Consider the following 26,286-nt stretch of genomic DNA (forward strand, 5'->3'; position numbering starts at 1 on the left):
ATCTTCAATATCAGTCAGCTAAATCAACTAATGCCATACAACTTGGGAGAGAGAGAGAGAGAGAGAGAGAGAGAGAGAGAGAGAGAGACGCCCCCAACACGTGTCGGCATGAGTGTGTAATTTCAGCAGCTGCAAAAGCACTCGGCAGATATGGACAAAGACTGATAAAATGAGGGACTCCAGCAGGCTTTACGACTGCGCTCCGCAGATTTACTAGACGTTGGCGTAGGTTAATCGCACCCCCTGTCCCAAGCACCAGGGATATCCACTTCCAGTGTCGTCATTCAAATTCTATTGGTTTGGGAAGCGGTGTTGGGGAGTATGGATTAACTTCCCCCTCCTCTGCCTGCGAGCCCTCCCTCCCCTACGGTTCTGCTAAAGTTCCCTTGTTGAGTTTAAGGACAGAGCTCCTATTGTTCCCAACCCACTCCTACCTAATATGGAATTCGCAAGGAAACCCATGATTTCCTGACACAGGCATAGCAAACCCCGCGAGGAGGACCAGGGAGCGCGAATCTGAAGAATTTAGAGGAGAGAGGCAGGCCCACAAAAGCCGGTCAAAATGTTCGTGTGCTCGGAGTTGGGATCTATATCGTGACCGGATGGTGTCTGCGCGGCTGACCAACTGATTTCGTGAATCCTCAGTCGGTCGCTCCTGCGAGCTACAGAGGTGTGGGCCAACAACTCGGGTCCTCTTATTCTACACAGTAAGGGTGTGGCAATAAATATAACGACCTGTTATCACGACACTTGTGATAACAACACGGGACCTTCAGAAGCGAACTAGCAAAGTTGTATATGATCCGTTTGCGCAAGGGATTCTGCGCAGCGTGTCCACCGAATATACAACTTGCAGTGAAAGCAGACGTGTGTGGATTTTTCATTTGCCATGCCTACCCGCCGGATTAGGCAGAATGCCACAGCCCTGACTGAAGATGGGGGTAAAAATGACAGTATTGGACACACCGTAAAAAAGATGTTAAAGTGCGTGGTGGTGGGCGACGGTGCTGTGGGCAAAACCTGTTTGCTGATGAGCTACGCGAACGATGCTTTCCCAGAGGAATATGTGCCGACCGTGTTCGATCATTATGCAGGTAAGGGGACGTGGTTTTGATTGGCATCTGCGAGAGCGCGAGCCAGGATAGGTGTTTTTAAAAGGGGATTTTAAATAACGGAGAGTGGTCTGCCACAAGCGAGAATTCGAAAGTCAGGGGCCAGGCTAGACCCAAGAATAGACGACTGAAAGAGGAGATGAGCAACTGCCAGGCCGAGGACTACGGCCTGGTAAACAGCCGACAGAGGTTCTGTGTCCTTGTCGCGAAGTGAAGCGTGGTCCCTATTCAGGATGAATGAAAACGCAAATATTAGAGGGAGCCTCGTCTAATCATGCTACAGGTTTCAATTCAGCAGTTAGGCAACCTGTTGATATGCCTGACACATGACACATACATTGTCTGATACGTAACAGTAACAAATGATTGTGAATCATTTTCTAGGGGTTGATTTTTACCCAGAGGGTTTTTAGTGCCATGGTCAATGTTTTGGATAAGGTGTGAATGTGTGTGTGTGTGTGTGTGTGTGTGTGTGTGTGTGTGCGCGCGCGTGCCTGCATGCATGCATGTATGCTTGTATGCACACACGTGTGTGTTGGTCGGATGGGGTGGGGTCAGGTGGTTGTCCTTCAGTAATTTGTGAATTGAATTATGACATTTACATTTGACCAAGGACTAATGCAACAACCTATGTATTTATGGAGACATGGATACAGATGCACCTCTATTGTACAACTGGATCCATTGCAGACTAGTTCTGATGTCTGAGCAGAAACAAAGTGCTATCACAAAGATAAGCTCAGCTTAAACACTCAATTGATGGTTTATCTCAATATGCTAAAGTAATTCCTATTCAGTCTGACATGAATTTTTGTGTACATTCACACACACACACACACACACACACACACACACACACACACACACACACACACACACACACACACACACACACACACATTCACACCTTATCCAAAACATTGACCATGGCACTAAAAACCCTCTGGGTAAAAATCAACCCCTAGAAAATGATTCAAAATGAGTACAAAAGCTTTGTCTCTATGAGGGGGAAAGCCCCTGGTCGGCATCACATGAATGGTCTGAATCTGTTAAGGGTCAGTTTGTAATTGCATAGTTGAGCTGAGGTCAATTCCAAAATCCCCCTCTCAAGACGGAGTTTGAATGGGAGATCTCTAACGAGCCCGGAAATGTGAGATGAAGTGATTCAGCAGAAAGATGACACCATATTTTAGCGCTATATTTTATTTTATTTTGTGTGTGTGTGTGTGTGTGTGTATGCCTTGCTCATTGTTTTTACTGTTGTTTCCTCTGTTTTAATGTTGTACAGTGTCCTTGAGTGTTTTGAAAGGCGCTTTCAAATAAAATGTATTATTATTATTATTATTATTATTATAACTCTTAAGTGCTGCACCGCTCTCAGCAAAAAGATAACTAGAACAGGGTCTGTCTGAATGTAGCACCCCTACAAACAGGTGCACAAGTTCTTACCTCATAAAGACCCCATCAGAGGCACAGAGGGGATTCGACTGGTCGTACTGATACAGTGGGTATCAGGTTACACGCGTGTGGTTTGCTTTTATGGACTAGAAGTCAAGTAATGGCACCTTTAAAACCAGAAGACTTTGAGACTACAGTCTCAAACTCTCTCACATCTTAAGACAAGTCATAGAGCTTTCAGGTCAAAGACTAGTAGTCACAGACTGATTTTGCAACGACTTGGGATATAGCAGGGCCTCTGTTTACAAGATTGCAACTAGATTCCTCTGAATTATTAGAAATCTAACTCAAACGATAGCCTATATCAAAGTCATATTGTTGTATGTCTGCAGTGTTGTTTCATCACGTGTGACATCCCTAACCGATATAGAGTTGTTCTGCCGTGGGATAGCCTACTAATAATTATATATATATAATTAATGATTTATAAGAAACAAATTAACAAATAATCATAAAGGCTATCGCCTACTTTGCCCCTTACTGTTGTTGTTTTTGTTGGGGTTTTTTTTACTGTTCACGTCACTATTTGCATGAGCCACGACTAAAAGGCAGGATAATATCAGACATATTTGATATCGTCGTAATGCCAAGACAAGAAAAAGACTGACTCTCACTGAGATTGGCATCCATACACTAAACACTCTAGTTGAGGGAGCGTGCCACGACTCCAGCAAAACTCCCGATTCCGACTCCCCTGATTTCATTCCGAAATTTAGTCACCGACTGTGAAATCTGTCGAAAATCAAATGGTGGCATAAATTGGAAGCATGTCAGACTTTACTCGCAGTGATGTAAGTACTAATGTGGGTACAAGCACATTACATGTGAACATAGCCACATATAGCCTAAATGCCTCTTTACAGACTTAAAGTCCCGAACTAAAGCATTATTTTGTCATTTTGAATAGTTGCCTTATTGATCAGAATAAGGAAAGAAGATGTTTGATCTTTACAGTATTATAGTAAACATGGCCATTTTTATTGTAATGAACTGAATCAACTAAAGCAGTGCAAGACCTGATGTGGAATACTGTAATCATGGGAATAGTGATATATTTTACTGTTGTCTGGCAGTGGTTGACTGGAATATCACCCCTGGAAAGGGTGACATCATTTTTGGATCTGGGTTTGCACGATGGAAGATGTGTTCTGGAAAGGTCTTCAAAATAACAGGACTCCTGCTCAGTTTCCATCCATCTAATCCCCCTTACTCAACCATCCAGAAAAGAAAATATCAGAAAAAAACTCTTAAACTGAGTTTTTTTTTATATATATATATATTCTGCTATCCAGAAAAAAATAGGTCACGCCTTCTGTCAGATTGAATAAAGAATTTCTCATATGCAGGCGCAACAATTCCCAAAAATAGCCAATTCGGCCATTGCCATAGCAGCTGCATTAAAAGTATAGAATTACAAACGTGTACAGTATGTTTGCCTGTTAACACTTCTTAAAGATTCTTTTTTTCTAAACAGCCTTTAATGCTATCTTGAAATTGATGTGAAATTCTTTGATGACGCCTAATGGCCTAACAACCCATGAGATCAAATCAGTAATGTTTACGCAGAGTGCGCCAATGAAGTAAACAGTCTCGTCCCCACCACACACACATGCCCCCACACACACACACACACCCTCAGAATGTCCCATTCCCAGCTCAAAAGCAGAGCGTTGTTGTTTCCAGAACTAGCCTGGTCCAAGTGTGACTGTCGACTGTATGAAGATGGTGAACTTAGACCAAGTGTGCCATTCATTTCAGAAGACATCAACATACTGTATGTTCTCTCAGAATAGGATGTCATGAAGAATGGTATAAGAACTGTTCCCCTTATAGTGTTTATGTTTATGGTATTTGGCATGTTTATCAGAACTAGAGTAGGAAAGTAGACTAGGGTGAACTTAAAGCTCTTGCATGATTCAGGTAACCAAGATGATTCGAGTCAAGACTGAAGTGGGCATGTTTTTTTCCCTTGGTTAACCTCGACCCTCTGGATAGAAAGACACTGATGTGTCCGGGATGTGGGATTCTTACAACCAGTCACTCTGGAATTGTTTTATTAGTCATGTATGAGTCACTAAGTAATGAGGATGAGAGACTTTCTCTGGGAGAGGGGGTGGAGAGAGAGAGGGATGGAGAGAGAGGGATGGAGAGTGATAAAGAATGTAAGAAACCAGAGAGAGGAATGATTCAGGTGGACGAGGGGTAAAGACAGTGTCACTGAACAGGCAGAGAGAGAAAGAAAGAAAGAAAGAGAAAAAGATACAAAAGGAATGATGATGGGATGATTCCTGAAGATAGAGAGATAGAGGTGGAGCAGAGATAAAGAGCTTGAGCTAGCTGGACAGGAAGAATGAGAGAGAGGGAGAGAGGGATGAAGAGAAAGAGACCAGAGAGGATTTGTTTGAATTGATCAGGGATGGAAACAGTCACCTTGGAAGAGAGAGAGCGCCAGAAATAGAGGGAGAGAACTCTGATCCAATATGAGTTGGATCATGGATAGAGAACAAGAGAGGAGAGAGAGAGAGAGAGAGAGAGAGAGAGAGAGAGACGGGAGAATAAGAGTTCAGGAATGATGGTGCTGATCAGGAATAGATACTTTCCCGTGTGTCAGAAAAAGGGAGAGAGTGAAAGAAAAAGAGAGCGTGAGAGAGAGTGAAGGAGTAAGACGGAAGATGGATGGACAGGAAGAGGGAGAGAGAGAGAGAGAGAGAGAGAGAGAGTCCAGAAGGAGAAATGAATCAGGTGATGGTGTGTGTGTGTGTGTGTGTGTGGGGGGGGGGGTTGTGAGTATATCCGCAGCTGAGCGGAGTTGAGTAAAGGCAGTTGCTCAGTGAGCTGGTCTCCCATGGGGTGCAGCAAGCGGGGCTCTCCAGGAAAACAGCACCCCCCGGGACTGGCTGTAATCGGTGCGTCTACGCTGCGCTGGAAAACAGATGTGCCTGCGTCTCAAAGTCGGACTCACTCTCTGTCACAAAGTTGCTCACCAATATATATATATAAAACTGGAAAAGCACTCAGAGAGCGCAGACCTCTGCCAAGCGAAACGGTGATACAGATCACTCCCAAAATTTAAATGTTTCTTCCTTGGGTCATTTCAGACCTTCCCTGAAAATGTCATCGAAATCTATCCATAACTTTTTGAGTTATCTTGCGAACAAACAAACAAACTAACAAACAGACAGACAGACAGACAGACAAACAAACAAACCCCGATGAAAGCATAACCTCCTTGGCGGAGGTAAAAACACATGACCATAGACTTCATCAGCAGATATGTAATAGATTTCTGCTTAGTTCTGTTTAGTTCATGGGACACCACCATTGATCTAAAAGTCTGTCAAAGAGGTTTGTGTTTGTGTGTTCTTTCTTGTAGCTTGTGTTTGTTTTCTTGAATACCCGTAATTTCCCGACTATTAGCCGAGGCTTATACATTGATTTTGCAAAATATCTTCAGCTGTGAGGTTAATACAGGGGGGGCAGTTAATATGGTGTTAATATGGTTTTGTTTCTTTTAACTGGCATAAAGCACTGTCCTGCGGCTTATACTGTACACAATGCGGCTTACATGCGGGAAATTACTGTATCATTTCTGGATGCAGGTTGGTTCGCTTAAGTTTGTCACCACAGTGCTGGTAGTACCCAGCCGAGGTAGATGATGTCAGAGAATCGTTCATCCATAACCTCCATTCATGTCTTCCTTCTCTCCCTCTGTCTCTCTCTCCCTCTTTTCTCTGTGTGTGCGTGCAGAGTAAGAATAGGCGTGAGTAAAAAGGTGTGTTTTCCGTTGATGGTTCATTGGCCATTCAGTGACCTTCACCCTACACACAGAGACACACACACACACACATTCACCAGCTGAATAGAAGCATGCGTGCATCTTTACTTCACTCACACACACACACACACACACACACACACACACTCCCTTTCTCACACAAACACTGGGCTAACTCTCACTCACACAGAGAGAAAGCAGGGGAGGGAGGGAGGGAGGGAGGGATGGAAGGAGTGAAGGCGAGAAGCAGGGAGGGAGAGAGAGAGGGAGTGAAGGAGGAAGAGAAGCAAGCATTCTTCTTGCTCGCACAACAGGGGGACAGAATGAAAACCCCGCCAGGCCAATCAATTGCGCCCATTCACATCTCGCCTCCCGACTCCCCCCCAGATGGACAAGGCCTGGACTCCAGCATCATAATAAAGTGGGCGAATTGTGCCACAGTGCCTTCGAGCCCCGGCCGAGGAGTACAGGACAGTCTTTGTGCCGCGCTGAATGGCCACGACTGTGGCGGGGCCACTAGTATTAGTGTTAAATGAAAAAACAGTGCAGTGGCAGTTGCAGAGAGTTTTTATCACGGCTGCCATCTTGAATTTATAGCGTGGTAAAGAGGGCTTTGGAATGTAAGGCTTTAAGTCGCGTAGGCCTTTTGGCGGTGGTTGTGGTGGTGATAATGGCACTGGTCAGTATCTTGGTCCTCTGAATGATAAGCAAAATCAGAAAAGATGAATCAGTCCATTTTGGTTTGACCCTGTCATTTGGTTTGACCCTGTCAATCGATTATTGAAATAAACCTGCCATTCATTTGCTTATTTGGATGTTAAATTGATTAGGTGTGACATATATGTGAGATACATGTATGACATTGCAGTGTAATTCCAGAGAAGCTCATTTTCACTGCGGGGATCCGGAAGGTGATGTCACAAACGCGGCTTTCAACATTTGAAACCAAAGCGGCACCAGGGTAGGGTAGAGCCAAGGAAAACAATGCTGTTCCATGCTGACTGCTGCAGTTCAACTTCCAGTGATATCCCACCAACCTAAACCCCAATCAGTGTTAAATACTTTATACACTCCCCTAATTCTACTCAAGGGTACCCGTCGACTTGACAAATAAAATATCCAGAATCATATAAAATAATTAGACTTGATGGCACAGTTCTTTAAAAAAAAAAAATCTGGTGGAAATCAGGCTTTCCTCCATTTTTATTTTTTCATTTTCCATGCTGCCACTAATGCCCTCTCCCTCATGGGTAGCAGGTGGAAGTTCACTTTTTCGTTCATGTTCTATTTTAGTGGCAGTTACCGTTTCATCAGGGCTAATTCCTCTTTCTTCAGAGCAGTTCCCTGCCGCTGTGGTGGAGGAAGATGAGGAGAATGTCATCATATTTTATGAGGCGTGGTCCCTTCCTGTCTCCACCATAGTCAGGAAGGACTGGTGACTCTCAGCCGATTTCACTTGTCATCCAGTGTGTTTTTTAATATAATTTAATATCATATGATATATAAAAGTTATAGACTTTATATTATAAAGTTATAATGTTTTTATTACGATTAAGGATTATTATTTTAGGGTATTTTTTTTTCTAAAGTGCTTGCTGCGTTTTTGATCTTTTTGAACCTCCCTGATAGGTGTCTCTGTGTTTGATGGGCTTTTTGTTTACGTGGTGAACAGCAACGGCATGAACTTTAAACAGCGTGGAACTCCCTTCCGTCCCAGAACGTGACCTCCTGTACACTATTTCTTCCTCTTGAATTAGTGTGGTGTGTGTGAGAGAGAGAAAGTTTGTGTATGTGTGTGTGTGTGCATGCGTGAAAATGTGTATCTGGGGTTTGGGGAAATACGTGAGTGGGTGTTTGGGTGAGAATGTGTGTATTTGTATGTGTTTGTGGGGGGTTGTTGTTGGAGGAAGAGGATGGTGGGTGGAGAGAGTTGAAGGGGATGGGATGGGGAATGGGGGCACTGGGGGTTAAGTCAGTCTGTGCTTTCCGTCCTTAAATCCCACCGGATCAGAACTCCCGGGCCAAAACAAACAGATGACATTCCCGCACCACAACGCAGTGGCTGTTAATACCCCAGCAATGAGTCATAGTCTCGCATGGCTCCCCGGCCCACCGGAGCAAATCACCCAATCTGCAGCTGATATTGCGCTACCTGATTGCCAGGGTCTGAGCTTATGGTACAGACAAGCGAGGGTGTGTGTGTGTGTGTGTGTGTGTGTGTGTGTGTGTGTGTTGGGCTGGGGGGGGGGGGGGTTGTTTGGTTCGGAGTTGATATTAAACCTGTAATTAAATTCCACTCCATTGGTTTTGGGGTTTCGCAGTTGGAGATTATTGCCAGTGGAGCTTGAGGTGGGCTGTTCTGCCAATGTTCTCTGCACACCCTGAAGGTGGGACATGAGGTACTTTGCACTGCCATTGTATACCCCTGGCTGGCAAAGAGAAGAGAGAGAGATCCACAAGCATCCTTTACTTGAGATAGCAGCTTAAAGCTGGCTAGACATTGTGTTTTAGTCGCATACAACATACTTTGTGACTTACACTAAACATTTTAGGGACGCGATATAAAGCCAGGCAGAGAGTGTGTGTTTCAGTTGGGTATGACAACAATATGCTCATTTTATGGAAACGATAGCAGCTTCAAGCCAGGCAGACACCGTCCATTTCCATCACATACTGTACACAATGTGGTAACTCTACACTAAACATTTCGTGGACACACATTGTACACAACTGCTCACAAACAGCAAAACATTTCTGACATGCCAGGATTCCACTCGGATCAGATGGGAGCTTGACGCTGTCCTCTCGGGCATCGTGAACCTGCTCAAACTGTACAACAAATCGGTCAGGAGTTTATAGGTAGGTGTATACCTCTGGTATCACTGCAGGGCTGTTAGCTTTTTATCGTTCTCAAAATCGGTCTAAAAGTGATCCCCAACGATATCGTTCTTCATGTCGTTATCATGACAAATATCACAAGCGATGTGTGTTTATAGTTATCATTCTTGGTGTGAATGGCCCTTTAGTGTATACCTCTGGTATCACTGCAGGGAGGATATGCCTCTATTCTTTGACTAGTAAAAGAGGAGACTCTAGAGGAAGCTCTATCCACTGAATTACTCTCTGTGGTCAGGTCTCGGCTGCCATTCCACTGGGGAAGCCTTGTAAACGGCAGGGCATGTCCACATAAAGAATGTCTCCTTAGTCTGGAAGTCCATAGCTTGGACGGATGGAAACGATTAGATTTAAGTTTGCAGACACATGGTTCCTGCAGAGACTGTTGAATTTGTCTGGCGTTTACGAGGCAATTTAGCCAGACTCACAGCATCTCTCACCTCCATCCATTCACTTCCTGGTCTCTTGGCCTAGCTCTCTCCTGGTCGACCCCAGTGGCTTCCCTTCAGACAAAGGAAGGCTTCGGCAGAAAGAGCTTGCAGGAAGTTTTAAAGAGAGAGACAAAAACGTGGATAACAGGTTGGCAGTTACACTCCCTTCTGCGTGTCTACACAGGTTTCAACAGTGGCCTGAAGGTGTCTCTTTACATAAGCACGTCTCACACAAGCGCACACACACTCACACACACAAACACACGAACACACACACACACACACACACAAATACAAGCACATGAACACACACACACACACACACACACACACACACACACACACACACACAAAACATGTAATTAGAAGTTGAGATTGCTTCTGGATGCATTGCAGTGGGTTATTAAATGAATTTGAGTTTTTCAGATGAGCTGAGCTCCCTCGTCGTATGGAACCCTTTACCATGTAAGGCATCTCATTTGTTTAACATGTATAATTAATGCGGCCTGTGCCCCTGTGCAGTGTGTGTCTAGGCGATTGGGTTTTATTTAATCTGTATCTAGAACGCGTTATCGTGGTAATCACGCTACTCCCACCTCGGGCTTGTGTGTCTGCTCTGCAGTATCTGATCTGAGAATGTGCGTCTGGTCCCAATGGACATCCTCAGCTCTTGGATGTGAAAAAAAAGTATGGGATTAATAACATTGATTAATTAATCTTTTTGTAGTTGTGCTACGGTATGAAAAGCAATCCAGAGAGTGAGGATGGCTATCCACTCTTGCAAACCCCAAGTGAATGTGAGACTGAGAACAGACTAGAATAAAGCTTTTTTTTGAGTGACACATTGCCTCTGGAAATGTGCTGGTTGGCCATTATTCTCTGATTCAATATATGCTTCTGTGTGACCATTGGGACTTTCATTCTGATTAAATAAATCATAAAGAAGCATTCAATTCAAAAGTTAAGTAAGTGTACTGTCTTTCTGTTTTTATACAGAATGTAAACTCTCAATACTTAGAATAGCTAAGAGCAAGTAACTTGTAACCCTCAATTCTCATTGTCAAGCATCAATATTTTATTAAGTGTTAGTTATGCTTTATTGATATCATCTGCTGCTTTTAATTCAAATTACTAGGTGGTATTGCTGTACATAGGTTACCAAGTTTAAAAGAATCCTATCTTATGTCTTTTACCATAATATAACAGCCTTTAAAACAACATTAAAGAGTTTTTTATACCTTAAATTAATGTTTCCAAAATTATTTTGGTGGTTCATCAACTCATAACAGGGTGACCAGCACTTCTGTATTCGCTTCGCGGCCCTCATATCGGCTATAATTGCACTAAGTAAGTTTGCCAGATTGGGTAGCGGATCTGCAGTTCTATGGAATGAGACATAGAAAAATACAGATTTGACTTGCTTCGATGTCGTAATACATCATACTTTCATAACATTTTTTACCTTGTCTGTGGACATTGTTATTTGCTGGATAAACAAAGCATGTGTGTGACAGAGGAAAAGTGCTTTAGTGTTGCTTTAAGTCATTTTGATGACTTGCAATTGGGAGAATTATGCACCTAACATGGGTGTTCCATTGGCTTGAGCTGAAACCAGGCGAAGACGCCATGGACTTAACTTCAGTTGATTTGTTTTTCTTTCACTTAAGCTGCCTTTAATGAAGGTTAACGTATGTGTGTTTATGTGTGTGTGTGTGTGTGTGTGTGTGTGTGTAGATGTGTGTGTGTGTGTGTGTGTGTGTGTGTGTGTGTGTGTGTGTGTGTGTGTGTGTGTGTGTCTGTTGATAGAGCTAGTAGCTGCTTGATCCTTGAGGGCGTCTGAGGCCTCTTGCTCCTCAGAGAGAGCGTGTGAAGAAGAGGCCTTGGAGGAGGGTTGGTTTTAGCACGAGGATGTCTGGAGTTACACACACGGCCCCCTAAATCCCTCTCCCAGGTCCAGTACACAGTTGTGGTTGTTGTTGGCAGAGAGAGAGAGAGAGAGAGAGAGAGAGAGGGCCTCGCTGGTTTTAGCACGAGGAGTTAGACGGGAGTTAGAGCACTGTCACTCTCTATTTGCAGCCCTTCACACAGTTGCTCTTGTGAACCTGGTGGGGTTGGTAGGCAGCACAGAGAGAGAAAGCCTCGACTTAAGCGTGTAGAATTCAAACACTGCAGTGCAAACACCCTGTGGTGGTGGTGGTGGTGGTGGTGGTGGTGGTGGAGGTTGGTGTTGGTTGGAGACAGAAGACCTCATGAGGAGGAGGTCAGGAGTTGGTGCGTTGCAGACCCTCTGCAAGTTCTCCTCCTCAGGCCTAGTGCATAGCAGTGTCGTGTTGGTGGAGGCGGTGGTGTTATTGTGGTGGTGGTGGTGGTGATGTTATAGTGTTAGTGTAAGTGTGTGTGTGTGTGTGTGTGTGTGTGTGTGTGTGTGTGTGTGTGTAGGGTGGGGGGTGTGGGGTTTGGCCCCATGGTGGGCGGCAGCTGACCGGACGTAACAGCTGAGGGGGCGTCCAGCACAGTTCTCGGGGGCCCCCTCCCTCCCTCCGCTGCTGCGCTCCATCAGGAACGACTGAAGGGGATTTTCCTCCGTCTCCGTCTCTCCCATTTCCTCTCCCCTTCTCTCTTTTTCTCTTTCTCTCTTCCCCCTCACTCTCTCTCTCTCTCTCTGCCTCTTGCGCTCTTTCTTTTTGACATAATTGTTTGTCACTGTCTCAATGTGCAAATATGTGCTTTCCACTCTCTTCCTGTCTCTGTCTCTGTCGACTCTATTCTACCTCCTCTAGCCTTAACCCATCCACATGTCTTTCTCTCTCTCTCTTTCTTTCTCTCTTCTCTGTCTGTCTCTGTCTGTCTATCTCTTTCTCTCTCTCTCTCTTCCTTTCTCTCTTCTCTGTCTGTCTCTGTCTGTCTATCTCTCTTTCTCTCTCTCTCTCCAGTCTCCACTCTACTCTACCTCTATAGCCTTAACCCATCCACTCGTCTTTCTCTCTCTCTCTTTCTTTCTCTCTTCTCTGTCTGTCTCTCTCTCTCTCTCTATCTCTCTCTACTCTACTCTACCTCGAGCCCCCCCCCCCCGTTTGTTTGTCTGTCCACATCTCCAGAGTTCTCTCTCCTCACCCTTCCCATGACTCCCCCTCACGTGCCACACCACAGCTCCCTGATTCAGAACCAGTGGTAAATCATACATAAATACTGTAATTCTCTGTTAGCTGGCCTACCTGCTTGTGTATTAAGACCACTACAGTTGATTCAGAATGCTGCAGCACGACTGGTCTTCAATCAGCCAAAGAGGACACATGTAACCCCTCTCCTAGTTACTCTCCACTGGCTCCCTATAGTAGCCAGAATTAAATTTAAATCTCTCACTCTGGCCTATAAGACACTGACTGGATCTGCTCCCAGCTACTTCAGTTCTTTAATCACGATGTACATTCCCAACCGCCCATTGCGATCTTCTGAGGAGCGTCTGTTATGTCGACCAACCATACATGCTAGGTCAAATTGTAGATCCTATTCTTCAGTGGTTCCATGTTGGTGGAATGAGTTGCCCAGTGCTCTCCGTTCCAGCAACAGCTTTGGATCTTTTAAGAGGGGTCTTAAGGCATATTTATTTAATATGCACTTAGTCCTTTGAGTTTGTGATGTGTTATGGTTTGTATAATAGTATTGTTTTGTTATAATTTGTCTATTGATAGAATTTGAAATTTATTTTGCTATTGTCCTTAAATTTAGCCATACCATGCTTTAGTTATTATTATCATATATAATTAACTGAGTGACTTATTTGATTGCTATTCTCATTTCACTGTTTTATTTCTCATTAGGTTAGTGCTTAAAATTATTGTTCTACTGATAATATTACTATTCTCCCTAGTTTGTAATTGTTCACTGTTAATTTAATTTGTATTGTTATTTATTTGTATGTCGCTTTGGACAAAGGCGTCTGCTAAATAACCATAGCCATAGCCATAGCCATAGCCATAGCCATAGCCATAAATCAGTGGTGCGTTCAAATTCGATACGAGATGAAGACGATGCGTTTTCTTTGAACGTTTTTTTTGTGTAAACATTTCAAATGGTTTGTTTAAGACGGTAGCCTAACCCTCCGGCATACGTCCGTGCTTGTTTGTGGAGAGCTGCTTTTTTCAGGCCACTTTGTGTGTGTGTGTTGTTCAGTGTTCACAGAGAATTTTCAGTGAACTCAAAGCAAATGAAAAACTGTTCAAAAATTCTGAAATGTGCACAAATGTTTGCCTTTGTTTGCTAGTTTGAACACACCCCAAGGCCAAGTCCAGTCCACCACTGACTCTCATCTGAAAGCCAGGAGAACAAAAGAAGTAAATAGTTATGTTTGTCTCATACTGTTGTGCTATTCAGCTGAAAGTAAACAGGCTTGACTTACAAAGCAAGGCTTACAAGGCAAACACGCACCAACAGTACACTGGGCCCAGATAAAAGTGTATTAGGCGGCAATGTAAAAGCTATTCTAAGTAGACACAAAGCTAGTGTGAATAGCAGTATCCATCACAGCAACAGCAGTTCCTTCACAAGAACATTATATAATCAAAAGTCAACTGAGAATGATACAAAAACTAGTTTCCTTTCAAAAAAACATATACCTCTAAAAGACGCTAAATAATGCATATTGTTGCTTTAACTCTAGAGGGTGTGGAGCCCAGACAGGCTTGAGAGTCTACTGCTCTCTAGGAGGAAGGAGAGAGTAGATGGAGCGAGAGAGAGATAGAGACAGCGTAAACGGCTCATGTGAGGCGTCCTTATTTAGCTGAGCCTCCCCTAGAGAAGAGGAGAATGGAGGCACTTGCTTGCAAAAGCAGCCTGTCAGAAACAGCTGATGGGTTACGACAGGAAGCCTAGCGACATTGCCCTCTGGGGCCGTGTCACACCCTTTTTCTTCTCTTCCTCTCCTTCGTTCTATCTCTCTCTCTCTCTCTCTCTCTCTCCTGAGGAGATTTTTCGAGGCGGAACAAATTGCAAAAGCTTTTGTGTCCCTCCGCAGCTGCCGTACATGACACCCGTCCCCTGGCCCTATGCCGTCCCTCTGCCCCTGGCCTGTCACCACGGACTCCGCCCGGCTCCACCAGCTAGGAGACAGAACGCGACCCCCGCGGGGGCACCCTCAGACCCGACGTGCCCCTAAACGCCTGACATGTGCCCCCACACCACCCCACACCACCCCACCCCACCCCACCCCATCCTACCCCTCCCCCCTCCGGGGTCTGGCCCCAGGCATTTGGCGCCCCATCAACTTTGTTTCACAGTCGGTGATGCTTGGCAGAAGCTAACACTGAAGCTAAAATTAGCTGCGACATCAGCGGTCTCTCCAAACAGGAGGAGCAGGAAGATGGAGGGGGGGAGGTGAGGGATTGTTTAATTTTTCAGACACACTACAGTGCTTGAAGTGTACGTGAAAAGAACGAGGAGTGGGAGGAGGTTGTGATAGGGTGTGATATAGACCAGACTGGCGGATTGTTCTAGCACATTACTAACTCAACAGCAGAGTGCTTGTTGGACTCTGATACTGTTTGTTAACTGTGACACTTATCACCTTCATAATCTTCAATTAATCAATTAATCAGTACATCTTTATTAGGGCTGAGTAAAATGCTTAACAAAACCACATGAAAATAAAAACAAACTAGAAAAACACTCAGAGAGCAGACCTCCACCAAGCGAAAACACAACCCCCTCCTGGATCCAGCCGGTGATATGGATCACTCCCAAAATGTAATTGTTTCTTCCTTGGGTCATTTAACAATTTAATCGAAAGACATCCATAACTTTTTGAGTTATCTCGTGAACAAACAAGCAAACAAACAGACAGACTTAAACAAACAAACCCCGATGAAAACATAACCTCGTTGGCGGAGGTACAGTAACAAAAGCAACCAAACATCCTATAACACAACGGCACGTGTACTTCTTAGAACATACCATACCCTTAAACACACAAGGCCAAGTCCAAATGTAAGACCCTTCTCAAGTTCAAGGCGCCTCTTTAGGGAACAGACAGTTGTCTGCGTTTCACTGCTCTGTGCATTGTAAACATTTTTGTCTGCATTCACACTGCTGGAATGACCTCTTCTGTCATTGCCTGAGTGTAGTAGAGACAGCCAAATATTAGCACCTTTCCCACTAAGGCTATTAGTGTAAGTGTAATATGCCTCCTTATGGAATGGTGGAGAGGTCTGGTGGGGGACTGCACTGCAGCTGGATGCCTTGGCTCAGAGTGTGTGTGTGTGTGTGTGTGTGTGTGTGTGTGTGTGTGTGTGTGTACGTGTGTACGAGTCAAAGGCAGGAAGCAGCTGAGGTCTGTTTACGTGCGGCGGTGTTGTGCACGTGCGCAGCGGCAGTGTTCTCCCCGGCAGGAGGCGGAAGAGCGAGACGGCCGGTCAAAGGAGCCGCCCGGGCTGCCTCTCAACTGCTTCCTCTCGGGCTCCGTCAACACGCTAGCACAATAGACAGGCCCTCCGGAATCACTAGCACACACACACACACACACACACACACACACACACACACACACACAAACACACTACACACTCACACACACACACACTCACACACACACACACACACACACACACACTCACACACACACACACTCACACACACACACACACACACTCACACACACACACACTCACACACACACACACACACACACACACACACACACACGCACACACACACACACACACACAAACAAACACACTACACACTCACACACACACGCACACACACACACACACACACACTCACACACACACACACACACACACGCACACACACACACACACACTGCACACTCACTCACACACACACACATACTACATACTCACACACACAAGCCCCTTTCACATTCACCGAATTTAACGCTAAATCAGCCGAATTTAACGTTAAGGCTGTTCCTTTCACATTGACGACACGGGGTGGGGAGTCAACCCGCCTCGGCAATCCAACCCGTCTCGGGGGGTAGTATCAGAGCCGAGCCGTGTTGAATATGAAAGGAACAGAGGTCAACCCCGCTATTAGGGGTGTGTGACTGATGACGTATTTGGCCAGGCAGGAGGTTAAAATACAGGAAACACACAAGAGACTAGGATAACTTTAGCTGCTGTGTCCATAGATATATGTGTGTCCAACAATCACGGTTTTTATGCTGAGAGTGCCCTGAACCTCCTTTTCTCAGCACTTCGGTCAAGTGTTTATTGTTGCTAGGTTACCAAAACCGTCTGCTGCCAGCAGCCAGAAAGTTTGCCTAATGCTAGCTAACTTCTAGCCAACGAGCTAACTGTCAGAGCAGAAGTTGTTCAGGACTCAGCACACTGAAATATGACTTCGACAGACAAAAGGACCTCATTTGGCATTCAAATAACATAACAAGTGGCCCGCCATCATTTGGAAGCTAAACCACGTAGAACTAGCATGACAGTTGTGTTTATCAGTTTATCTCCGAGGTCCAAGGCATGCTTAACGTCATTGTTCACTCCCAAATTGCGTGTGACGTGCTGCTAGGCAACGCCTCCCATAACTCGCCTCTGAACCCGGCTTCAGACAACCCCGGGACCAGAACACGTCTACCTTTCACATTGCGAAATCCCCTGAACCCGCTATTTCTTAAACGCTAATGTATCGTTTCTGAATGTGAAAGGGGCTACACACTCAACCCTGTAGTCTTGCATTTGTGTGTCAACTATGTCAACAGTTATTCCACTACAAAGAAGACACTGTTTGTTGCATGGAGCAGAGTTAGCCTTCAGGTGTTAGCCGCAGGTGTTGCCTCACCTGATCCACAGTCAGTACAGTACATTGAGGCGTAATAGCAAGCGTTAGCATTTAGCGTGATTGTGTTTGATTTTGGTAGACCGGTGTCCTGATTACTGTTGCATCAGCATTAGTAACGCTGGTCAGCCTCCACCAAGCTAGAATCCCGCTCTTTCCAGATAAAGGCCCAGTCAGGGGTCAGATACAGTGCCTTCACCAGTTTTTTTATTTCATTATTCAGCCATCTATAATCATGAGTCATGCATGAGTGTGTCTACGCCCTATTGAGGCCAAAATACTTTCTTTTCTGTGAGAACGGTAAGCTAAGAACTTGTGTGTTTTGACTTGAGTATTGTTACTGTAACTGTACACATGTGTTGTGAACATAACTGTACTGTAGCACAGTATCCGGGGACCGCCATGCTGTTTGACTTCACCAACTTATGGGAGCAGCATTTTAACACTTTCTCCCTTTTCTCCCTCTCTCTCTCTCTCACTCTCTCTCTCTCTCTCTCTCTCTCTCTCCTGCAGTGAATGTGACTGTGTCGGGCAGGCAGCATCTGCTGGCACTGTATGATACTGCAGGACAGGTAAAGACTCTACCGCCTATAATGCAAGCAGCCACTGCCTCAAAACATCTCGTCACCGTGTAGGACCAGTATCATACACACACACACTGATAAAGTTAGTCCAGTCTCCACTGTGTTGTGTCACTACACCACTGTGTGAGTTCTGCACATTTTAACAATTTAATAAATGGATGTGTTGTTGTCTGACTGTCTAAGCACACTGGAAACAGAAAGTTGCTCTAAAGTTTGCATGCCAAAATATTTTCGCTGGTAAAGCTACTCTATTATTTTTATATCAGGTCAAAACTCATACATTTAGACATCTGCTTGTTCATCATACGCCTCCATTGTGGTGCTGTGTCCGTTTGGCTAACAATGGTCAGTGTGCCACCCCTACTCTGACTTCATAGGTTAGGATATCTCAGTTGAGGGTTTTTAAGATGCTTGATCAAGCCATAGGTTCAAGCAAGACAACATATCCCAGAGACAACCATCCAGTAGACGTGATTCACTGAAAGCATCTAATAATGTGGGGAGACATGCACCATAGAATGTACTACCGGTCTTTAAGGAGTGTTTCCATGTTTGACACCAGAAAATCAATAGCATTGAGCTTTTGTGTGGGTCAGCGCTTTGGGGACAGTTTGAGTCACTGGATTCGTGTCCATCCGCTGTGATTGATAATGAGTTTGTTAAATTCACAGTAAAGGGTAAGCTAACTAACTACATAAAAGGACATTCAAAACTTTGAAAAGGCCAACAGCAGAATTGTTGATGCAGATAAAAGCTTCTCAGCATGCTAACTAGTGTCTTTCGGCTATATTGTTGGCGACTTGCTGTGAAAGCTTTTTTTTTCTTTCGATGGGATAATCCATACAGACCCACGAACCTACTTAGTGCTTATAATGGGCAACTAGTGTGAATGGCTGTTGTGTTTACTTACGTTATGAAGATGGCAGCAAAACTAGTCAATTCCACCATTGCAAACATGTTCAATTCCAGCATTAAATTACAGTATGTACGGTGTTGCTTTAAAGTTGGAGGAGGCTGTAGGCTGTGAGAGAGAGAGAGAGAGAGAGAGAGAAATAAGTGGATGGGTTAAGGAGGAGGTAGTGGGGAGAGAGTCAGACAGAAAAGAGAAAAGAGAGAGAGAGAGATGTGTGGATGAGTTAAGGCTAGAGGAGGAAGAATAGAGTGGAGAGAGAGGGGGGGGTGAATGGGTTACGGCTGGAGGATGGAGAGTAAAGTGGAGAGACTGAGAGATGGTGAGTTAAAGATGGAGGTTAGAGAGAGAGAAAGAGAAAGTGATAGAGACCCAGAGATAGAGAGATGGGTTGAAGGAAAGAGAGAAGGTAGGGGGTAGAGACGCAGGCTTTCATGTGGCCTGTGGCTGGTAGCTGCTCTGTCAGCAGTTGTTTTTATTATTAGAAACACAGAGGGGAAACCTCTACCCTGTAACACCCCTGAAGTGTATAGATGTCTTTCTCTCTCTTTCTTTCCTCTCTCTCTCTCTCTCTCTCTCTAGAACTACTTCCCCTCTGAAAGTATTAATTTTTCCTTTGCTTGTCTTTATTTTGTGCCTCACTCTTTCACCTGGGGAGCAACACATGTTTTAAACAGGAAACACATCGGTGGGAAGTAGTAGTAATCTCACAGTCAAACAGTTCTCCCCAAAAAGCATAGAAGGATACTGATGGGGGTATAGTCAAAGGCAGGTTGGTCTGCGCGCCATAAATCGTCTGTACCAAGAGTGACCACTCAGCACTCTGCCAATGCAGAGATGGGTCTGTCTGTGCAGTTAACCTCCTTCTGGGTTATTAACCGTCGCTGGCCTGCTGGCCCACCAATCGATCAACCCTCTACTGGCTCCAACTCCTTTCCCTGCACCCCCCCCCCTCCCCCTTTTTTAGAAAAAGAAAAATCCCATGATTCAGCACTGTCTCTTCCTTGCAGTGGACTGCAGAACAAAAAAGACACACAAGGGAAGTCTAACAAGACAACACCGGCCCCGTTCCCAAACATCTGTTTGCACAAGCTCAGTCCAATAGATTTTTCTTTGTCTTCCTGCCATGTAGACAGAGAGTAAGATCTATTCATTCTGATGTGACCCTCTACTGGGAACTGGGTCCAAATCACAGAGGCATTCATTTATGGCATGTCAGAAACAGGTGCAATCCTTTCATTTCTGTGATTTATTTATGTCAGATTACTCACCGCTAAGCTTTGCTGAAAAGCTTTACTTTAATATTACATGCAAGATGCATGACCATGATGTTGTGGGACTACACCTCAGGCTGAAAATGATTAAGGTACACATTACATTAGGCCTCACAACAGTCTGACTTCACTGAGGGGATCGCTCCAAATAAAATGCATTTGCCCACAGACGTGTCCTTTTCACTTGATAATAATAATAATAATAATACATAGGTTTTATATAGTGCTTTTCAGGGTAGGATAAAGTATGTAAAGAATAAGATGGTATAGAGAATAACACCGACATAGCTGTGTCTTGACTCACTATGGATGCTGGACCTGAGCTAATCTTGGCTCCTCTTCGCTCGTTCTGTCTGAGGACAAGCAGATATGGCGGCTCAAGGTTGTGACTGGTAGTTAAACAACAACAACAACAACAAAATCCCTCCTGTAAGATCCGACGACATCACAGATGAGGGAGACATCTGTACGGATTACACGGCACACGGATTTCAGTGTCTTCATTCCTACAGTAGATGCATACAGTACATCAAACTTCCCAACTCTTGATTGTGAGAGAAAAGCTAACTGCGTGTGAGAGCAACTGCTTTAGAAGCCAGTAGTGGGGGCGCTGTGGCACAACAGGCTACAGCGCTCGTGCCATATACGGGTCCGAGTGCCCATGGGGACCCAGGTTCAAGTCCAACCTGCAGTCATTTCCCAATCCCACCCCATCTCTCTCTCCTGCTTACTTCCTGTCTCTCTCCACTGTCCTATACAAATAAAGGCAAAAAGCCCAAAAAATATACTTAAAAAAAGACAATTTAAAAAGCCAGTAATCTCAGAACACTCGGCCCACATGTCTTCCTTGCCCAGTGCTATTGACTCCTTTTGTTAGTGTACTTATTACAGCAATAAAATAACTTGTAATTAAAGCACTTGCCAATGCAGTAATAAAAGTACATTCCGTACTCAGATGCAAACATCAAGCACAGCTTATGACGTGCTAAAGCTGTCTAATAAAATAAATATAAAGTCATTGAACTGGATTTAGCAGATGTGTGTCAATGGACTCAATATCTGGGAATCAAATATGGCCCAACTGCTTCACAGGTGGTAAGGCTATGCCGATGCTCCACCATATAATTTACTGACTAAATATGAAGTATGAACAGTTGCTGTTAGGCCATTCTCAGTGAGTTTTAAAACTGGAGAATCTCATACATATTTAGTTTGGGGTTAAGTAGCTTGTGGGAGGGTTGACCACAACTTTTGAGTGATGCCATGAACCTAACGTTAGTCTAAAGCCTACCTTACACTGACAGACTTTGACAAGATTTGGGAAAGATTCTTGAAAGATTGTAGTCTTTTATCCAATGCCATTCAAGCTTTACTCAAAAGACTACAATCTTTCAAGAATCTTTCCCAAATCTTGTCAAAGTCTGTCAGTGTAAGGTAGGCTTAAGCTACTGTACATCACAGATGCGTAATTAGAAAGTGAAAAGCAATTTCAAAAATGCCATACCAGGTTCATTTCTTACTTGCTTTGCTAGGGTTGAACATCACACCATTCTCGTGCTTGTTCTGTAGGAGGACTACAACCAGCTGAGGCCACTGTCCTACCCGAACACGGACGTCTTCCTCATCTGTTTCTCCGTGGTCAACCCGGCCTCCTACCATAACGTCCAGGAGGAGTGGGTCCCAGAGCTCAAGTCCTGCATGCCCCACATCCCCTACATCCTCATCGGGACACAGGTGCGTGCGGCCGTGGATCAGCGAGAGCTCCATTTCCCGCTTTTGTTTTAGGAATTTTATGTCTCTGGTGTTTTAGCTCAAGCACAGTTCCTATAGAGATCGCTAAGACATGTGACTAAAGTCATCAAAACACAAAGAATTATGGGTAGGTTTGGCTCGCCTGATGCCAGCCCATGTAAACTAGTGGGTCTGGGTCTATGATCTGGCATGATAATAATGAAAACTAAGCGTGAAAAAATTGTGTGAAAAACAGTTATAATCTCGCGCTTCCTTAGTGCTGCTATCCAAGCCATTCCTCGCCTTTTTGTCACCTCTGAAACATGACGTATACTATTATTTTTCTACGCTGGAAAACTATAAAAGATAAGCTTCATGTTACTCTATTGAATTTTATAACACAGCAGGTAAACGGCATTTCGACAACTGCACTTCGTTGTTCCCGCACGTCAGTAAAACAACTTAATTTTGGGCCACCTATTCCCAAAATGCGTTGCGTTTTACGTCACGTTCTCAATCTCTATAGATAAGCTGATCTTGTGATCTGATCACTTTTGATCTAGATTGACCTTCGAGATGACCCTAAAACCCTGTCCCGGTTACTTCAGATGAAGGAAAAGCCGCTGACTTATGAGCAGGGCCTTAAACTGGCCAGAGAGGTGAGTGACCTGGTATAACCCCGAAGGTAGTGGAGTTTGGGCATTAGTTAGAAGAATTGATGTACATTTTTGTCATCAATCACAAACGGTGTGGTATGTATTGGTATATATATTTTTGTGGTATCTCTAACCTGTATAAACCTAGAGCTAATGGAGTAACTGAACTGTATGTGTTTATCAAAAATCACAAACGGTTGTTGTTGTCGACGTTGATGTTCGTTTTTTTATTTTTTTGGGGGGGGCTTCCTCAGATCGGGGCCCAGTGTTACCTGGAGTGTTCGGCGCTGACTCAGAAGGGCCTGAAGACGGTGTTCGACGAGGCCATCCTGACCATCTTCAGCCCAAAGAAGAAGAAGACCGGCTGCACGCCCTGCAGGAGTTGCTGCACCATAGTATGAAGAGTCTTCAGGGAGCTCACCTCTCCTCTCTCCTTCAACCACCACCACCACCACCTCCACCACCACCACCACCATCCATCCATCCATCCACACAGGAGCTTCTGCACCACTATATGAGGCATCCTCAGGGAGCTTCTCTTTCACCATTGTATGAGGAGTCCTCATCTATCTATCTATCTATCTATCTATATCTATCTATCTATCTATCTATCTATATCTATCTATCTATCTATCTATGTCTCCTCATCTACTTATGGCTCTATTTCTCTTTTTATCTATCTATCTATCTATCTACTCATGGTTCTCTCTCTTTTTATCTATCTATCTATCTATCTATCTATCTATCTATCTATCATCAAAGTTTGCTGTCTCCCTCTTTGTCATCCCATGAGCGGCAGCTTCCCTCTCAGGATAGGCAAACCCCTCTTAGCATCCAGGCAATTTGAAGAGCCGACACTCACCTCTGTACACTCCAGAGGGAGTGACGACGACCCCACCCCCGACTGCACACACACACACACACACACACTCGTCTGTGCTCTGCTCTCCTTCAACCTCAGAGCAAAACGGCTCCGTCAGCAGCACCAGTGTCCAGTGACCACCGGATACCGGGGACGTCAGTGCCTTCTCCTCCCATCAGCACTCTCTCACAGGCACAGTAAGCACACAGTAATGCCCTCACAATACCCTGCATGGAGAGAGACAGTCTTCATTGGCGGGACTGTAGCCCCTTCTCAACCCCTCCAGTCCTCTGTGCCCTCCATTTGTCGAAGGGCCGACCTTTGCACTCCTGGAAATCAAACGGTCGTCTCTCTCTCTCCTCCAGACTTGGGGAGTTGTTTGATCGCTTGAGCCTCCGTGTGTGTGCGGCACAGACTTTTTTCTCGAGGCCTGTGTGAGAAAATGGAGAAAATCCATTCCACTGCTGCTACTGCTGCTACTGCACACCGCTCCCTCCCTTGCCCCATCCTCTACCATAAATGGGTGTTTTTTTTTCTTCTTCCTCTCCTTCTTCTTCTCCCTCTTCTTCTTCTTCTTCTTCTTCTCCGTGGCGAGGGATCGATAGAGTGCTCTTTGCAGAGTCAATGCCTTGGCAGTCCGAGCCGGTTAATAAGGCGGGATCCTCCAGGGGAGCGGGGCAGGCCGGGGCGTCAATAAGGCCGTTACGGAGCGGAGTCGTGCGGAGAGCTGGAGGAGCCAAAGAGAGCGAGAGAAAGAAATGAGGGAGTGAGAGAGAGAGAGAGAGAGAGAGAGAGGGATGAAAAGAGACATCTGAGAGCATCTGAGACGGTACTCTCATCAAATGGTTCAGTGTTTAAGTGGGTCGTTTCAGATGAACTGTTCTTAGTCGCACGCATGCAGGCACACACACACACGCGCACACACGCACACACGCACGCACGCACACACACACACACACACACACACACGCGCACACACGCACACACACACACACACACACACACACACACACATGCGCACACATGCACACACGCACACACACACAACTCGAGCTAAGCATCTTGTGCTTCCACTGTACAGTTCTTTATATCTGATTTGAGTGCCGAGATGATTTCAGTATCAGCGAAGGAAGATTGTCATTTGTAACGTAATGGAAGAGAAAGGATTAAGGGAAAAAAATGGATGTCATCTTTCGTCAAGAAACTGTAACGCTCCCAGCACATACTGTACCTGAGGACTGCTACCAAATGACTAATGTGAACATTCTCAAGTGTTAAAGAGACATGAGTGTGTTTGATTCATCAACGGAGACATACACCCTCTCCCCCACACACACACGATAAGATAAGCAAGACACACCCAAAGAGGCTTGCTCATCCCACGAGCTCTGAGGGCTTTTAGTGTTTCCTGAGGTTACAGAACTCCACAGAAAGTGTCAAATTACACGTTTTCCAAAGGATATGAGCACACGTCCACCGGGCAGAATCTGAACTTCCCCGTGACCTTGTGTCTGTTCACTGGAGGAGCTTTCTGGGAGCTTCCTCCGAGTCACGCTGACAGAGAGGAGTGTAAATGAATGTCGTCCAGTGCTTATTTCACCTATTCTTAGACACACGGCCCCCACAAACAGAGCATCTCACACATACCCACACTTACACACACACACTTTCACACACACACACACACACACACACACACACACACACACTTTCACACACACACTTTCACACACACACACACACACACACACACACACACACACACACACACTTTCACCCACACTTTCACACACACACTTTCACACACACACACTTTCACACACACACACACACACACACACACACACACACAATCCACAAACACTGGCTAACTGTTTTAGCCTCCCTGCAGTCAATTTCTCTACACACACACACCCCTCTCCACACCCTCCCCTTCTTTGACCTCCATGACAAAAAAAAACACACACAAAACCTCTTTGTTCCCCCGCCATGTTTGCCCGTCCAATGGGCGTCACTGACTAGGACTCTGTCATGCCGAACAACTTTCTTTCCTACTCACTGTCAAGTTAACGACGTTTTGATTTGTCTAGTTTGGCCTGCTACGTTTAACCGTGTTTGTCCAGAGGAGTTCAAGAACGTGTCAAGAATGTGTTGAATGTTTGAGTGCATCTTTTTCCGAGTGACTGAGCCTTTTTTTTGTCTTTCGCCATTGGACTGCATGGACAGTGAAGCTAAGAAGTTTGTTTGGTCTGTCACCAATGTAACAGGCGCACTCTTCAGACCAAAGGACTCGATCACGGACCTGTGTGTGTGTGTGTGTGTGTGTGTGTGTGTGAGAGAGAGAGAGAGTGTCTCCTTATTTGCCTACACCATTGTGGTTTAGGAGGCCAAAGTGCAAGACTTTTGTAAAAAAAAAAAAAAAAAAGCTGACTAAAGCTAACTTTAGTCCTGTTTCAGGATGCTCTTTGTTTGTTTAAAGTTGAATGGTACCATGAGAAAGCTTCAGCCCATCATAGGCTTTGAGCTGGACATGTGAGGAGGGGGTGGAAACATTATTATCATTTGTCGTTGTCGTTTTCTATTTTTTTTAAAAACGTACAACCTCAGGAGAAGTTCCTCTGCGTAGGCCATGAGGCCTTTGTTGTGTTCCTCGCGATCGAGGAAGAGGATTGACATGCCAAACAAGCAAGTGTAGAGCGAGCAACGCCTGCATCATGTGCCTTCGATGTAGCGTAAGACATCATACCCAACCCCCCCCCACCCCCCACACCCCCCTATGCCCCCTAGTCATCATCGCT

At 45.0% G+C, this 26,286-nt stretch overlaps 1 protein-coding gene across 1 annotated transcript; it reads left to right on the top strand.

Annotated features, from left to right (window-relative positions):
• Positions 1-429: 429 nt before the first annotated feature.
• rhoj (ras homolog family member J) lies at positions 430-25,197 on the top strand. Its single transcript, XM_062551282.1, has 5 exons — positions 430-1,094; positions 17,985-18,043; positions 21,809-21,973; positions 22,534-22,629; positions 22,881-25,197. Exons 1-5 carry the CDS (start codon positions 890-892, stop codon positions 23,025-23,027), a joined length of 672 nt encoding a protein of 223 aa, XP_062407266.1. The 5' UTR covers positions 430-889; the 3' UTR covers positions 23,028-25,197.
• The last annotated feature ends 1,089 nt before the right edge of the window (positions 25,198-26,286 follow it).

This window comes from Sardina pilchardus, chromosome 12, assembly GCF_963854185.1.
Source record: "Sardina pilchardus chromosome 12, fSarPil1.1, whole genome shotgun sequence".
Lineage (NCBI taxonomy): Eukaryota > Metazoa > Chordata > Actinopteri > Clupeiformes > Clupeidae > Sardina > Sardina pilchardus.

Excerpts from the sequence above, each read along its gene's own strand:
- rhoj (XM_062551282.1), top strand. The coding sequence starts at position 890 with ATGCCTACCCGCCGGATTAGGCAGAATGCCACAGCCCTGACTGAAGAT. Across the intron at positions 1,095-17,984 it reads CGTGTTCGATCATTATGCAG|TGAATGTGACTGTGTCGGGC; the intron begins GTAAGGGGACGT and ends TCTCTCCTGCAG. Across the intron at positions 18,044-21,808 it reads TGTATGATACTGCAGGACAG|GAGGACTACAACCAGCTGAG; the intron begins GTAAAGACTCTA and ends CTTGTTCTGTAG.